At 40.0% G+C, this 17743-nt stretch overlaps 2 protein-coding genes across 2 annotated transcripts; one reads left to right on the top strand and one right to left on the bottom strand.

Annotated features, from left to right (window-relative positions):
• Positions 1 to 750: 750 nt before the first annotated feature.
• On the top strand, positions 751 to 4637 carry NUDX19 (nudix hydrolase homolog 19). Its single transcript, XM_089615016.1, has 7 exons — positions 751 to 1337; positions 1723 to 1863; positions 1953 to 2057; positions 2126 to 2225; positions 2716 to 2808; positions 3744 to 4092; positions 4502 to 4637. The coding sequence occupies exons 1-6, from the start codon at positions 807 to 809 to the stop codon at positions 4019 to 4021; spliced, it is 1248 nt and encodes a 415-aa protein (XP_089471142.1). The 5' UTR covers positions 751 to 806; the 3' UTR covers positions 4022 to 4092; positions 4502 to 4637.
• On the bottom strand, positions 4559 to 6805 carry LOC149398094 (aspartate-glutamate racemase family). Its single transcript, XM_089615017.1, has 2 exons — positions 5920 to 6805; positions 4559 to 4843 (listed from the first exon to the last, which is right to left on the bottom strand). Exons 1-2 carry the CDS (start codon positions 6532 to 6534, stop codon positions 4559 to 4561), a joined length of 900 nt encoding a protein of 299 aa, XP_089471143.1. The 5' UTR covers positions 6535 to 6805.
• Positions 6806 to 17743: the final 10938 nt, after the last annotated feature.

The raw sequence follows: 17743 nt of genomic DNA, 5'->3' as shown, positions 1-17743 counted from the left end.
AACTAATGCATTGGAGTGATTTTGTTAAAAATTATCAACTTAATTATGTGAAAGAGAGATATAATTAAATAATATTATTTTGGTGATGTGTTAAAAATTGGTAACTCTAGTATTGGAGATGCTTTTAGACAGAATAGTATTCAAAGGTTTATAAAGCAATGTTGGACTTAATGATCACATATTTGTTTAATTGGGCCACAATATGAATGGCTCTACCGTTTAATTAGTAAATATTTGGAAGGTAAATTATAGAACGATAGAACAGCATTTATTCTGACTATTAATTACAGTTATATTTTATATGGACGAACCAGGTTTAACAGTTTATCTCTCTAGTAGTATCAAATTACCACACAGTAAATTATAATTTAGTAACAATATATCTACCACTGAAAATGGGACAACGTATTTCGTATCTAAATTCTGCATGTATAATTGAGTTTTCAATAATATCAAGCCTATGTATCTCTTTCGTACTAAATTGAAGAGTTAACGAGTTTATAAATTGAAGTGATAAATATACATCCGTTTCTGTATTAAAAAAAAAAAATTAAACATCGCGGTAAAAATGATATAAAGAACACGTGTCGTTGATTGAAACGTCCGAAACAAATCTGACGTACGTAGACACTCTCTTCACCAAAAGATCCAAGAAATAGGCCCGCCAAAAACCTCACACGTGTCTTCACCACAATCATTTGAGTAAAGTAAAAGCACCCACAATTTCCAAAAAACCAGCCAAAGAACAGAACAAACAAATACACAGTATATAGATACATATATGCAGACAAATATACATGTAGATCATGCTCTCTCTCTCAAAAACCATCTTCCTCTTCCGACTCCGATCTCGCTCTTCCGTCTCGAAAATGTCGTCGTCGTCGATCAGCCTCAAAACCCACGCCTTCGCCGGAAACCCCCTGAAACCCAAGACCCCCAAAACCCTAGACCCTCTTTCGCCTTCCCAAGCCTTCGACACCCTCAAGACCCGCCTCCTCGACGCCGGAGGACACGTGGCAGCCTCGCCGGAGTTCAAGGTCCTGCCTTTCCGGAAGGGCCGTCCGGCGGCGGGGTCCGACGGCCACGGCGGCGCGTGGGGGCTGGGCTGGATCGGGCTGGACCGGTTCAGAGAGGAGGGCGTGGATTCCGGCGAGTCGATGGTGTATTTGGGGTCGGAGATCGGAGGCGGCGCCGGCGAGGGGGTGGTTTACTGGGCGGCAGAGGTGTCGGAGGAGTTCGGAGATGGGAAATTGAGCTTCGTTGAGCTCAGGACTTTGATGGTCGCCACGGATTGGGAAGACGAAGCTGCCATGGCACAATTGGCCATCGCTGGTCATGTCAGTTTCTCCTTTTCTTTTCTGTGATTCGAATTGCTCATTGCAAATCTACAATTTCTGCTTTCTTACATTTTAATAGTAATGTGTGTTTTTTTGTTTAGTTTAGTCATTTGTAAGTGTAAGTAGCTTCATTTTCGAAATTTGGGAGGGGATGAGGGAATTTTTCAACTCGGATGATAAAATTGATGACATACCGCTAGATTTTAAGGAGATCGAAATGGACGATGACAAAAATATACCGAGAATTTGGCTATATACCGCGGAATTTTACTCTTGGCTCCTGTTAGATAACGATGAGAAGCATCTCAGAAAACCAAATCGTGTTCTATAAAATTTCGAATCCCGAAATGAGTAATTTATTTTTTGTTGCTATCCCGTTGATCAGGCCAGAGCATTGTTGGAGTGGCATAACGTGTCGAAATTCTGCGGTCGCTGCGGAGAGAAAAACGTCCCAAAGGAAGCCGGGAGAAGAAAACAGTGCTCGAACGATTTGTGCGGACACAGAATTTACCCTCGCGTCGATCCGGTAAAATTCGCTAAAAATTGATAATTGAGTATTCTCGGCTTTCATTAATTTTGTAACATATATTTCAAGAGTTTCGGTTTTTATCATAGGTTGTCATTATGTTGGTGATCGATAGAGAGAACGACCGTGCGCTCTTGAGCCGGCAATCCAGATTCGTGCCGCGGATGTGGAGTTGCTTAGCTGGTTTTATGGAGGTACCTAAATTGTACAAAAATTTTATTCTATTTTTGAAAAATTCATTTATTTTTGTTGTTCTAATTAGCCCGGAGAAAGCTTAGAAGAGGCGGTGAGAAGGGAAACTTGGGAAGAGACGGGTATCGAAGTAGGACAAGTAGTGTACCATAGCTCTCAGCCATGGCCAGGTATTGATAATTAGACCGTTTCAATTTATGATCTTGTATCAGAAAGATGATGAAGCGACTTAATAAAGGTTTATGAGATCACGAGTTACTTTTTTTTTTTTTTTTTTTCTTTTCATTTTGAGTGTTGCTTGCATTCAGTGAAAGCACGGGAAAAGAAAAACAAGAGGGAAAATAAGAGAGAAAATGTATACTAAAGAAGGGATTCCATTTTCCTCCGAAAATTGGCTGTAAAATGGAATCCGTCCTTATTTCTGTTTTCCCTCGTATTTTCAATTGTCTTCGCATTTTCCGGGTTCCAAATAGAGCCTTTCATGCTCACTCAAAACAAGTTTGGAGATGAAAACTCGTGACACTCTGGCATTATTTTATCTGAGTTGAAAGCAATAAGAATGTCCATTATTAAATAAATATGACTGTTATTCCCATTGCTTTGTGGTGTTATTATCAAAAGTTGCTTCTCGTAAGTTTATTAGTTTTGTTTTGTAATTAGTTGGGCCGAGCAGCATCCCGTGCCAGTTGATGGTCGGCTTCCACGCTTACGCAAACTCACTCGAAATAAATGTCGACAAAGAAGAGTTAGAAGGTACTCGAAATATATACCCATTTTATTTTACACAAACCTTGCTGATATTTATGAAATAAATAAATATATCGTAGACTAACATACTACTAGTATGATGATCTCACCTCTTACTACAGGGCGCTTACCTGTAAAAATCAATTTCCTTTCGTAGTACCCTACCCCCTAGCTCGACGGACCCCTTCCTAAAAAAATTTCGGAATGTATAAGATTTTTTTATCAGGGGGCAAATATGAAAAAAAACATAATTTTTGGCAGAAAGTAGAAATAAAAATAACAAAATAGGAATAAAATATTGTGTTTGCATATCCCCGCCATTTGTCCATATCACCATTGATGTTTGAATTTTTTCTTTACTCTTTTGCCCGAATAGTCCGATAGTTATTTTAAGGACAAAAAATTAGCCAAATAAGTCACCGAAGGTCTAAGAATTGCTAAATAGCCAACCTTTTATAATTTTTTTGTAATTAACTTCATCAACTTATTTACGGTACTAAAAAAGACAAACACCAAAAAACATTCCCGTCTATTTTGGGGTTTTTTTTTTGTCTTTTTTAGTGGCGTAAATAAATTGAGGTGGTTATTTACAGAAAATTAACAAAAGCTTTGCTATTATACAAAACACTAAAAATCAAATGGCTATATAGCTGAAAAAAGTCAAATGACTATATACTTGTATACCCTTTTAATAATAGCATTCTTGTACTCAAAACTAATTTAAAGAGTAAAAACCACCCGTAATTCAGATTATAGTCCAAGGTTTGCCTCTAATTAGTGGAATAGCTTAAATGTGCAGTAATCGGGTTTCAAAAAAAAATTTGACCCTAAGATTAATTTTTTTTAAATGTAATAAATTGCTGAAAATTTGAAACTTTGACTATTTTGCTAATCGATTAGTTTCAAATGGCAATATAATTTTTCCTATTGTTATTATATAGACGCGGCGTGGCATAGCAGAGAAGACGTGAGGAAGGCATTGGTGGGGACGGAGTACAGGAAGGCTCAGAGAAGCGCATCGGAGAAGGTAGAGCTGATGTGCAAAGGGGTCGGGGAAGGTCAAAGCTTGTCAAAGGACTTCAACGTCGAGAGCGGCGAACTCGCTCCCATCTTCTTCCCCGGGCCCTACGCGATCGCCCACCACCTCATCTCTTCTTGGGCCTTCGCTGAAGACCAATCTCCGGTCACACAACTAAATGCTTCTTTCTCCAACTTGTAGCCGCTGATATACGCGCGATATGGTCAATAAGTTGACTATTATTAACCCAAGAACGATAGCTCAGCTCAGTGGTAAGCCCCTCGACCCCTCGACTCTGGATGAGGAAAAAAAAAAACTAGTCGATTCGGATTCATTTTAGTCTCCTAGATGGGAAGGTTGTTTTTCTTCCTAGTATAACACTTTTATTTGTAAAATAAATTTTGCACAGATTAATATAGGACTAATACCTATATTAATTTCTCTCTTCACAAACTTCAACTATTTACAGAGTCTTGGAATGAATAAACATATGACCAAAGCCAATCTGATTATGTACAATGTGGGGTAGCTTATTAAACAAATGGTCTAAATATTAGAAAAAGCCAAATCGCCCATTATATGAAAGGGACTATACAGAAAAGAAAAAAACCTTATTGGTTCCTTTCATTTCTGGTCTTTTCAAGGTCTCATCCTCTTTTTTTTTTTTCTTCTTCTTCTCAGTCATATGAGCCTTGTAAAAGGCACACAAACCAACCCATAGTTCATTTTTCTGAATCATCACACCTTGAGATGTTCCTTGGATTTGGCCCAAGTTATGGTGGACCTCGCTAGGACGTCAATGGGGTCGGTGCATTTCTTGAGAAGAGGGTCGTTGTGAGGGATGAGACCTCGCAGCTCGTCGGAAGCGATGATCACTGTGTTCGAGCCCCTCATCAGCAGAATCTGCACCGCTATCTTCAGAAGGTTCCGAGCGCCTTTCACGTCTCCGTTCCTCAGCGCTTCCGCCGAAGGAATCACGATGTGTCCCATCGTCGCTTTGTCCGGCAACACAACCTCGAATCCCTGTGGATTGAAATTCAAGTAAAGATTCCATGCTACATGAGATAAAGATATTGTGACACGCTCGCTGTAAAACACGGATCCATATTGACCCTCTCATTAAAATAAACTAGGTCATCGTTTTAAACATAAAAAAGAAATTGTATGACACTGACACAGAGTGATGTGTATCTTATTTTTAAAATAATTACTTGACATTAAAATACTTATTTTTAATACATTTACTCTTCTAAGTTTGATTAAATGCATTTACTCTTGATTTGTGAAATGTATTTGGAACATCCTCTGTTTTACACATTTAAGAGTAAGTGCATTTAAGAAGGTACAAACTTAGAAGAGTAAATGCATTTAAGAAGTTTGATTAAATGCATTTACTCTTGAATCTTGATTTGTGTATATATATACACACACACATATATATATAGTCCCTCTCATATAGAATTAATTTTGATAATAATAAAACGCTCTTGACTTGTAAAACAGAGGATGTCCCAAATATAGCGCATAGCATATAAATAACTGCTAGTCTGCTAAAAATAACAGAAGAATGTTATGCTATATTCTCATAAAAATAACAAAATCAAGATGAGCTTGACTTTAACATGTGGCTGGCAAACTTTATCTGACATTAAAATAATTATTGTTAATACATTTACTCTTCTAAGTTTGATTAAATGCATTTAAGAAGTTATATTATCAAAATAAATTATATTTGTATATGAGAGAGACTATGCATATATAAATATATATATATATATATATATATACATATATGTATTCACTTCAAAGGTTTATCAAATAATATATATATATATATATATATATATATATATATATATATATATATATATATAAACAATCACAAGTAGATAAATTTAAAACGTTTAGAATTCACATATGAAAATAAAATATTTGATAAAAGAAAAAAAAAGATCCAATTCTATTATAATAAGAATAGAATAAAAAATATCTTAGTTAGATTAAGCTCAAAAGATATTTATATGTGCATTATTGAGCTATTAGTTAATTAACTGTACTAACAACTAATTTTTTTTTTTATATTATTATTTCCCAAGTACCTTATTTTCAAGCTTGGCTTGGTATATGAGCTGAACCAAAGCCTGATCAAGAGCAATAACCCCAACCTTGACGTTCCCACCAACCTCGAGAGGCCTCATCTCGGCCTCCGAGAGCTCAGCCGCGACGCAATCTCCGACGTGCAAGATCGGAACGCGACACTGCTCCGCCACCTCAGCGTGCCACATGTGCGCCACGTGGCAGGGCATGACGACGCAGCCGGCCCCGGAGGTCTCCAGAAACTCCCTCTTCCTCTTCAGCCCCTCCACGAACAGGCCCGCCGAGTCGTCGTCGCTGCAGAGGACGAAGGGCGGGCACGTCTTTCCGCGCCTCGAGCCCCACCACACGAGCCTCTCGAGGAAGATCAGCGTCGACAGCGCCGACGCGCCTCCGATGATCCCCACCGCGTTCGGCCGCCGGCTCAGCAGCACCGCCTCGGCTCGGCTCGGCTCGGCTAGGACCGCTCTTAGGGTTTGTCGTCTCTGTGGAGAGAAATTAGGATGGTTGGATCTTTTCTTGGAGCACAAGGCAACGAAGGCTCTAGGGTTTTTCTGGTGATTATGATGATGATAAACACTGCTGCTACTACTACTACTATGAAGAGACATGTTTTTCATGAGAGAGAGAGAGAGATGAACTATAAGGACTTGATTACAACCTATATAATACTCGAGAGAAGAACTAGCGCAAGGGTTTTAAATATGATTATAATTTATAATCACTGCCATGTTGACTAGCCAGTGGTGAGTTTTTATTTTATTTTATTTTTAATTTTTATTTTGGGGGTTTTGGCATTCATTTTGAACCGTTGAGTTTTAGAGAGAGTACAAAGGAACTTTATTGGTGAAAGAGAAATAATACCAGGTAAAGATAGCCATAGGTTTGGCCAGATTTGTGTCTGACATGTGTGACGGAATAAGTGATGTCAGGTTCTTTAGAGCTCGGAAATTTATACTGCGCAGATTGGATTTTAAATTGAGAGGCATGTGTATAGGATCGTGCAATTTCATTTGCTTTGAGAAAAAGAACAAAAAGAGGAAGTGAAAATCATGTGGAAACTGTCCGGACAGATTGAGTTTTCAGTGGTGTAGTGACACTTTTTTATTTATTTATTTACGTTTGCTTGCACATTATAATTAGGAGAAAAGAAGTTACTTGCAATTTATTGTTTCGAGTACAATAAGGTTTTAATGGTCAATGAAAATTCAAGTACAAATTTTTGTTTTCTTTGGGTACTATATGTTTGAAAAAAGAATCAAGATTTTGAAACAAAGAAATAATGTGAAAATTGAGATGACTCACTATAATATTAAAAAAAATGTCATAATCATAAAGTTATTATAATCTTCACCACACCAAAGAAGAATACATTATTGGCCAAATAAGGCTGTAATAAACTCAATTACATCTATGTGATTCACAAATTTCTCATCTTTCATTTATTTATATTTTATTTTCTTAAGGCTTGTTCGAAGTAACATTAAAGTTAGGGTATTATACTTAATATTATCTTTTTAAAGCGTTTAAATTGTATTTTAATTAATATTTGGTTAATAATTAGAAATTATCTACTCTTGTTGTTAACTAAATTGTCATCGTTTATTTCTATTATCACTCGTCACATTATTAAATTAGCTAATTTCTAATTATCAATTAAATGTTAGCTAAAATATAATTGGAATTTTTATGCTGGGTAATTAGCTATAATTTTGTTAAAGTTAATTCATAAGAAACTTAACATGCTATACATTTTCTTATTGACTGTATATCTTGGACTTGGTAGGTCTTGGCACCAATAATCTCCGAATAAGTTAGTTCTATCCTGTCAGTGATAGTAAACTTTAACCTTTATTTTGCTAATATGCAATTGATCTGCATATAGTTGCATAATATAATTAAAAAATTTATAAATGCGCGTGAAAGAATACAAAAACTATTATTTTCTCAGAGCTAATTAATCAACCAAAGGGTAAACGTCAAAACTCAAAACCAAAGTTCAAGTGTACATATACTTTCTCATATTCTGGTCGCTCTCATTGAAAACAAACGTCTCATTCGAGGGGTCTATAAGGAATATTAACATTGGCTCGCTGTAGATAATAAATAAGACGGTATTGTTTCTTCTCCAACAGTGGAGGTAAAAAAGAGAGACATGAATCAGTTGGATCGCATTATTATATGAGCTCTTTATAAAGTGGGCACACAAAATAGCAAGTATCTCTTGCCATCAATCTTGAAAGTACACGTCACACATATATTATGTTTACTTGTCTACAATCTATTGGGGGGTTTCAGTGACTCGAAATATCTTCCAACCTAGAACTTCAGAGAGAGAGAGAGAGAGAGAGAGAGAGAGAGAGAGCCGTGTATTCTCGTCAAATTAGCATTATATCGCATCTTTAATTCAAAGAAAATAAGATGAAATATCTACTGCATAAAATAAGATTTTTGCTCCAAAAAAAAAAAAAAAGATTTAGAAGATCCAAAACATAATTTTTTATGTACTCCACTAATTATAAAATTATATTTAAATATTGGACTTGCAATAAAGTTAGAGTAGTTTAAGGTCTGGTATAATAATATTTTTCATATATAAAATGATAAATTAATTTTAGGATCTTAGAAACTCTTCGCACCAAGATAATAATATTTTACTGCAGTACATTTCTTAATAAGATGTGTCAATTTATGAATTTAGAAAATGTTTCTGCACAACAAATGCTCTAATAGTCCCTCAAATAAAAAATGCTCTAATTAATAGGTCATCTATGATTGAGTTTTTGTTGAATTAAATCTACAAAACTCCAACACTCGAGCAAGGAATTCAATTATTGAAGACTGTGATTAATTCCAAAATCTAAAATATGATTTGGACTCTGAAAGGTAGTTATTTTTTTGTTCTGTTTTGATCTTCAGGCTGTAACGTTAATATATATATATATATATATATATATATATATATATATATATATATATATATATATATATTCACTTTTATTTAGAATTATTTGATTTTTTCAAATAGTATTTTAAAACGTTTTCGGAACCTTCTGAGACAGTTTGACGATTTATATATTACATATTAACGATTATTTACAATTATTAATTATTTACGACTTACAATTATTTACATTCGGAGTATAATTTACAATTATTTACAAAATATATACACACACGGGACGATCGATTGGTGCTCTAATTTCACGAATCCTTCCTCGACGGAGGACCTTCCAGATAGGCGAATCAAGGACAAGCTTTCATATCCGATCACGGTGGCGGAGAGAGTCCGAGTGACGGTGGACGAAGCGGAGTCCTTCAAGCTCGAGTTCTCCGATCAAAAAACATGTCGACTAGATTCTCTAGATGCTCCGTTTGATGGTTCGCATCATCGTCGGACCGCCGCCGCTCTACGAACAACCGATCCACCACGTCGCGGCGAATGTTTTGAGGAACCTCTCTCCGAGGTGCGACAAGTACCGGAGCTCTTCCTCCACCGCATGGTGAGGATCACCTGCGACGCCGATTTCCGCAAGGAGTTCAATCTTCTAGAATACCCCGTCGGCAATTTGAAGTGGTTGGTCGGAATCTTCAAAGGAGACGGCAACAGAGGGATCGTGTCTCTATCTCCGATTGCAAGCAACGATCCGATCATCTCCTGGGTTTGGTCCTCCATCGCCGCCTGCAGATGAGCAATTTCGTCTCCGAGTGAGTCGATGCTGAAAATATGGTGCCTTGATTTTGAATGTTTGGTGAATCAAATGTTTGCCAAACATATCGAAAAAAAGATGGAGGTCTTTGTGGGCGACATGCTCGTCAAAATTCTGAAGGCGCCGAACCACGTCAGCGACCTAAGGGAAATGTTTATGCTTCTGCGACGTTACAAGATGAAACTCAATCCCAACAAGTGTGCATTCGGGGTTGAGTCAGAAAAAATTTTTGGGCTACATGGTTAGCCGGTGTGGGATCGAAGCCAATCCTGAGAAGATCAAGATGCTCCTGGTGATGAGGTCGCCACGAAGAGTTAAAGAGGTCCAAAGTTTGACGGAACGAATTGCCACATTGACATGCTTCGAGTCCAAGGCAAACGAAAAATGCCAGGTGTTCTTCAAGGCATTGAAGAAAACCGAATGATTCGAATGGACTTAGGAATGCGATAGGGCGTTCCCCGAGCTGAAGGACTTCATTGGCTCGCCCCCGTTCCTGTCCAAGCTAAAGGACGGTGAAACCCTATACATTTACCTCGTGGTGTCCGAAAGAGCCGTGAGCGACATTCTGGTACGCGAGGAAAATAGGGTTAAGTGGTTGGTTTACTATGTAAGTAAGACTCTCCTCGACGGAGAGACTCGATACTCCGAGATCGAGAAGTTATCCCTAGCGCTTGTGGTGGGAGCTAAGAAGCCCCGATATATTTGATATGATCCTTACCAACAAATGTGAAAAGACCCAATTAAAATAATTGGAAAAAAGACCTCAAGATCTGCAAAGGACAAGATTGTTGAGACTTGACCCAATACCTAAAGAGAAAAGAACCAAGTCTACAGAATATATGACGCAACACCAAGATACTCGAGAACAATGCTCAAAATTCAAGATGATAAGTCAAGCTGTTGAACGCCACAAGATAAACTTTATAATCTCAAAAAGTCTTCTCAGGAACAAAGATAGACACAAACTCACAATATTTCATTCAAATGATTATTATTATCTGAATACATTCACCAAAACACACTATTTATAGCCTTTTAGAGACATTACAAGAGCCTAAAAAATGTTGAGCCCAACAGCTCTAAAACAAACCTTAATTGCATTGTTATTTAAGGCTAAAAATTAAACACAAATAGCTCCAGCGTTTACAACTTTGAAACTGAGAACCTTAGACATAATAACACACTAAATGTACTTAAAACAACACACTAAATTATTATGAAAACCTCCAAATTCCAACTATTGCTGAATGATGTTTAGAGCACCAAAAAGCTAGTAAAGAGCATCATTTATTGATAAATTTATGACCCTAATGCCCATGAACGTCCAAGCTCTTTTGTAGCACTTTAATTGTAGTAACTAGGCTTCCTTGAATCTAATTTGTACCAACATTGGGCTCCAATAACTCAACTTGTTGAATCAGCCCAGACCATGCTTTGTATATCCCATATCCAGCTTCGTTTATACCATGGAATTCTTCTTTGTAATCTTTAATCCATAAATTCATGATTGGCTCAAAATACCTTGATTTTGTCGCTTCAAAGATCATATCAATATTCGTGCGCTTCGATGTAGAAGGCGCATCGCGAGTTACCAAGGAAGAAAACTGCTTCAAGGAAGAGCGAGCATCATCTCGCGTCGGCAGGCTATAGCGGCCGGTATTTTCCCGTTACGGGCAGCAACCCGAGAACGGAACACGACTATAGCATCCGGAGCGAGCTGAGTACTTGACAATCTCGCACGAGAACGCTCTGGGGCCATGTCACCTGCAATAAAAACAACAAACATTAGTATATAAAAAAAGATGCCTCAAATCACGAAAGGCGAACAAGAATACAGTAAAGCAAAGGAGCGAAGCACATGAATACTGTCCACGGCCCAAGAAAGAGGTAGGGAGTCTCCCTCTTTGGACTCTGACTTCGAAGGCTCCTCATCATGCAGGCGCAATGGAAACAAACCACATGGTAGTCGCCATCAAGTCAAGGGACATAAAAATCAAGGTCCGACGCCGCGACTCGGGAAGCTCTTTGACTACGGCTGCCAACTCGGAGTCATCAGCATCGACATCGGTTGAAAAGTCAGCAGCATGTCCAAAGTGCATGCGCGCGGACTCGAACGCGCTCGTAGATGTTGGTGATTATGCACCTATATAACCATGTGGAAAAAATTAATTACGCTACTTAGCTAATTAATTAAGGTTATTTAACGAGATCTAGATTTATTTAAATTAATATTAAGCGTGAGAGCAATATCAAGCAACCGAATTAAACCGAAGAGTCATTAGAGAAACTTACGTATTTCTCCTTAGCTACAGAATCTTCTAAGCGTTCTTCAAGCTTCCATTCCGAGTTCCTCCGACTCATTCTTCAAGCTTTATCTTCCACGATCAGATCTTCGGGAATGACTTTAGTACTCTTGTCGTATGGCACTCAAAAGATGATACTGTAATCTTCCGAAACGTAATCTTCGGATGGAATAAGAAGAAAGTGTGGGCTCATTCATTACCTCACAACGACTTTGATTTAGAGATTCGGGTTGTTTCGTATTTTTGGGAATGGAATCACGAATTTCGAGGGAGAGAGAAAGAGATAAGAATTCGGCCACACTAGCTATGTTGGGCGAATTTTTGGACTTATCTTGTGAACGTCTATACTGTTCTCCTTGACCCCTATTTATAGTGGTAGAATATAGATATTCTATGAAGCTCCTAGAGATATTTTATTCTCATTTATTCTTTCCTATTTTGTAATTAAACATGAATAATTGGATCTTGACTACAAATACTTTTTCTCTCATCCATCAGATCAAAATATAGGATATTCTATTTCCTTATTTCTCTCATTTATTTAAGGAATCTAGACATTTGAGAATAATGATAACAATATCTTATTTCCTTACTTAATGGAGAGAATATCTCTACCATTATTATTCTCCTAGATATCAGGAAATTAATTATAAGAGAGAATAAAACACAATATCTTATTTCTTTATTTAATGGAGAGAGATTATCTCAACCATTATTATCCTCTCTCTTATTTAATTAGTTACCATAAATCTAGCAACTAATAAAAGATAAAATATTGGGTAATTAATGCCCAATGTAGGCGCCCAACTATAGGTCATGGGCCAAGGAATTTTCGAATTTTACAGTGTCCATGAGGCCCAACTTAAAATTCAATTAATTATTTACTTAATCAAACAATAAATAATTAATTCCATAGGTATCGAAGAGTAGATAACGCAATGAGATAACAGAAAGAGAATGTGAGTTTAATTCAGCAAATAGACAAATTTTCGAATGAATGCTGCTAAACAATTTACAGCTGTGGGATTGTAATAAAAATCTTTATTATTACTAGAGAGTTCTTATCCATCTTTATCAGAGCCGAATCGGGGACTAATGGACCTAGTCACAGAAGCTCCTACAAATCCAATTAAAAGATTAAATAGTCATTTCTCTTTTCAATCGATTCGTTCAATCTTGTTCAGTACTCCACAAAGTAATCCAAGACTGCACTCTCCTTATTACTATAATTATATTTTACTTATCGTGACGAGTGTCCACTGATATAGTCAGTTCGTGACCAAGATCCTCCAGGTTCAAACCGTACCTAGAAAGGTCAATTATTCTATTATACCTTCGTTGATACTTATAAGCCTTAAGCAACGTTGCTTCCCCAGCGAAAGATTCTTTCGAACGTTATTTATTATGAAACTGTGCGCAATCTATCGGTTATGTAATCAACCCTTAGGTGAGTGAACATTGACCTTCTTTCAGGAAGACTGGATTCCGTATCTATGAATCATATTCTGCTCATATCATATTCCGGATTCCCAAGACATAAGTATCCCAGCGTCTCAGTAGCCTTTAACGAATCAGCCAAAGAACCCGGCGATATGACCTATAAGTCCATGATCACTTCAGGATTTAGATCAAGTCTCACTGTGACCATCATATCAACCCTGGTTAGTGTGTCATAACAGTCCTTAGACGACACATCAACAACCAAAGTCTGTCATAGTCGGACACTTACCACAAATATAGAATGCTCCCACTAAGTGATCAACCTTCACTTGTTTCCACATATATGATTTTAGATTCAGCTACCCAGGCATAATCAATCATCGACCATTGTTTTAGTTCACCACCCGAACTCAGATGCCCAACATGTGATTCAGGTTAGTACGGAGACTATGGGTTGATGAATGTTTGATAATTCTTTTATTAGAAATAAAGCTTTCATTTCAAATAGATAATAAATGTCATAAATTTATTTTATTAATAATTTCAGTGAGAATTACAAATAAATCTTCTCATGGGCAAGAATTCCTAACAGTAGAAACCCACACCCACGGGAGACGATTCTTCGTGGTGACCTTCATGAGTATCGCCAGCTGCTTTCGATGGCAGACTTTATAGAACTCGACTAATGGGGGACGTCTCCAACCTCAACAAGGTTCCAAAAATCGTTTGCAGTCAAAGCTTGGTGGCATGTAAAATGACGGCGGCATCTGGGCTACATGTGTGTTTAGGCTGGCCAAGAAGTCCTGAGCCGCGCTCTAGAGCGGTAATCGCAGCCCACTGTGGAGGCTGGCCTCATGAATCGCAGGGAACCTCTCGCAAGGGCATGAGGGCACATCCTTCGGCGTCGGGCAAAGGATGACGATGAAAGATGGGATTTCGTAGCATCGTCGTAAATCGCAAAAGGCCAAAAGCAAAATCGTGCTCCGAAGATCCACGTTCGAGTAGTCAAAACCATCTAACGTCGTTGACTCGATGACCGAGAATGATCGGATCCTCACCAACTCTTATTTTGCAAGGCTCGCTCGAGCCCAGGGGTCTTCGACACCGTTGCACGGTCCCGAGTCGACTGGGTCTCCGTCTCTCCCGAGCGCAGGATCATCGGTCCATCGGCCACTCGCCGCTTATGTATACGTCGTCTCGGTCCCGGTCCTGGTCGCGTGACTGCCAGTAGACGAAAGAACCACAAGTGACTGGCCTTCGGTCGTACAGTTATCGATCGGCCCTATGTCCCACGCTCATCTACCAAACACGCAAGAGCTAGTCGCCCTCAATCATGCGCTCATCGATCGAACGGACGAGAGGCAATCGGCCCCCGTATCAAAGCTGGTCGAACAGCCTTTGTCCATTCAGTCGACCAAAGGTCCGCCACCTTAGATCCCAAGGCGAGAAGGAATTTACCTGGGTCTCGGCAGAGGGAGGTCACTAGAGAAGGAGGCCCGACACCGACTACGGACGTGCGCACACGTTATGGGTTCGAGCGTGTGCTCGCGAGAGGCTCCGAGCCAAACAGCCCCGCGGCGTAACCTCTCACCACCGTTTCAGTCCCGGGACCATCGTATATCGACTCGCTGAGGCCGACCGCTCTCGACCTAGTCGTCACCGCCGCCGATGCAACACCCCCTAGCGTCCTTCCAAACCCGACTATGTCGCGGGTTCGTGGGTTTCCGTCCGCCCCGTCGCGAAGCTCTATCGCGTCGTTCCCTGTCTTTGTTTTTTCGTCAGGCGTTACGCCACCATCACCGGATAACCACCCATCCATGATAGCGAGGTCTCTGTCTCCGAACACCATAAGCGCCGATCGTGGGATCGATAGCCGAGTTCATCACAATTAGACCAAGAATATTCATGATTACGAGGGCCAATCTCTTCTTTTGTAAAGAGGCTAAAGTCATACGATCGTGAACTCCATAAGCGCCGATCGTGAACTCCCAAATCCAAGACGAGCTAGAGAATAGAGAGAGAGAGAGAGAGCTTTGAGAAGATAAAGAAGAAAGATGGAGAAGTGATGGGTTACCCCAAATCTCGTCCATGCTTGTGTACGGGGTGGACAGAAGCACACGATAGTCTTTCTCGAGACCTCCGTCAAGGGACCATCTCAGCGTGAACGTGTTAGGATAATCCATCACACGGTAAAGAGGGAAGAACACGTGTGGAGAGCTTATAAAAAGAAAAAAAAAGGACAAATGGAAAGGCGAAAAAGAGGAATAGGTGATCACCTTTTTCTTTTGTCTTCTGGGGGCTCCTAAGAATAACGAACTGCACTGCTATAAACTGTAAATGAGAGAACTGTCTGAGTTTACTCATTTGCTTCTCCCAGCAATAAACTCAGGGGCTAATGCTATCTGTGTGTTTCGAGCCCTCGGAACGATGCGACGTATCCTTGAAAAGTCTCTGGGCCCGGCCCATAAAATTCCATATGACGCGGAGGGATCACTGGGATTACGGACAGCCGGTGGCCGTCCAAGCACTAACCCCTCAGCCTCCGGGCTGATTGAGCATCGACCCATGCAGGGTGGCATGATCTAACCGACCGGTGGCCATTCAGGGGCCGGCCCTCTGGCCCTCCAGGTCGTCCGGCCTCTCGATTTCAGGCCCCTCGGCCTCCAGACCCCTGAGGCCTCTCGACCACGGGACGTCTCCCGACCGCTCGACCACTCGGCCTTGAGATTCCTCCTAGCCGCACGCGCGACATGGATGTGCTTGAAGATTTCTCAGACCCAAGGGCACACCCACAAGGTTTATAAATATAGACCTCGACCTCAAACTTCGGGTAACACATTTTTAAGTTTCAAAACGCTGATGAAACCCCGTGAAGGCTCGTTTCACTCGAATTTGCTCTGTAAACAACTAAACATCTATTCTTCCTCCTCAACCCTCTTAATGTTGAGCGTCAGAGAGGTAAATGTTGAAATCGAGCTCGTCAGCTACTGCGATCATTGCAGACGACCTGGCCACCTCCGAGAAACCTGCTGGAAACTGCATGGGAAACCACCGAGCTCGAAGTCTACCCAAGATACTAAGGATCTTAACTCAGTCGGAAACTTAGTATCCACCTCGTCCACTGCCTCGACCTCGACCTCAGACTCCTCTCCCTTCAGCAACGACCAGCTCGCTATTCTCCAGAAGCTTCTTCAACAAGTCCAACTCAGTGGAGAACACTCGGGCATTGGCCCTCTAGGTAACTCTCCTAGAGCCCTCAATGTAAGCTCAGAGAATCCCACAGCATGGATTGTCGACTCAGGTGCCACTGATCACATGACTGGTAATCGAAATCTATTCACAACTTACTCCGCTTGCAATAAAAGCATATCAGTCACCATTGCCAACGGAGCCAAAACTCAAGTCACTGGTATTGGCACCGTTGTCTTGACGAAGTCCATGAGGCTAGACTCGGTGTTCTTTGTGCCTCAACTACAATGCAATCTCTTATCTGTGCATAAGATCAACCAAGACTCTAAGTGCCGAACTATTTTTTATGGAAGTTCATGTGTGTATCAGGAACAGGTCACGGAGAGACAGATTGGTAATGCCGAGCTGAGTACCGGACTCTATGTCATCAAGCCAGATCAGCCCGCCATGTGTCAGCTCGCCCAACATTCACCCCAGTACAAAGAGATCATGCTCAATCACCTTAGACTAGGGCATCCAAATTTCATGTATCTCAAAAGAATGTTTCCTTCTTTGTTTATCAATAAAAATATCAATTCCATTCAGTGTGACATGCGTGAGTTCGCCAAACATTCTTGAAGCTCGTATCACCCCACCTCGTACAAACCATCTCGTCCTTTTGCCACAATTCACAGTGATATATGGGGGCCCTCAAAAGTTCCTAATATCACTGGAGTTCGATGGTTCCTTCTCTTTGTTGACGACCACACTAGACTCAGTTGGATATACATGATGAAACAAAAATCTGAAACATCCAATCTATTCAAAACCTTTCACAAAATGATCCAAACACAGTTCGACACATCCATTCAAATTATCCACACTGACAACGCTCGAGATTACTTTAATTCTGAGCTCGGCGATTTCTTCAAAACACATGGCATAATTCACTCCAGCTCGTGTGTTCATACCCCGCAACAAAATGGGGTAGCCGAGCGGAAAAATCGACACATTCTCGAGGTCGCCCGAGCCATCATGTTCTCCTCAAACGTCGCATCTCATTTTTGGGGAGAAGCTGTCCTCACAGCCACCTACCTCATAAACAGAATGCCATCTCGTGTTCTTGGCTATAAAATCCCATCTCAAGTCCTTCTAGAGACATACCCTCACTGTCGACTCATCTCAACCCTACCTGCGAAAGTGTTCGG

The sequence above is a fragment of the Urtica dioica genome, chromosome 5 (assembly GCF_054948205.1).
Source record: "Urtica dioica subsp. dioica isolate 48M chromosome 5, U.dioica_male_clone48M_v1_H2, whole genome shotgun sequence".
NCBI classification, from domain to species: domain Eukaryota; kingdom Viridiplantae; phylum Streptophyta; class Magnoliopsida; order Rosales; family Urticaceae; genus Urtica; species Urtica dioica.
This window is presented reverse-complemented; position numbering and strand designations above follow the sequence as displayed.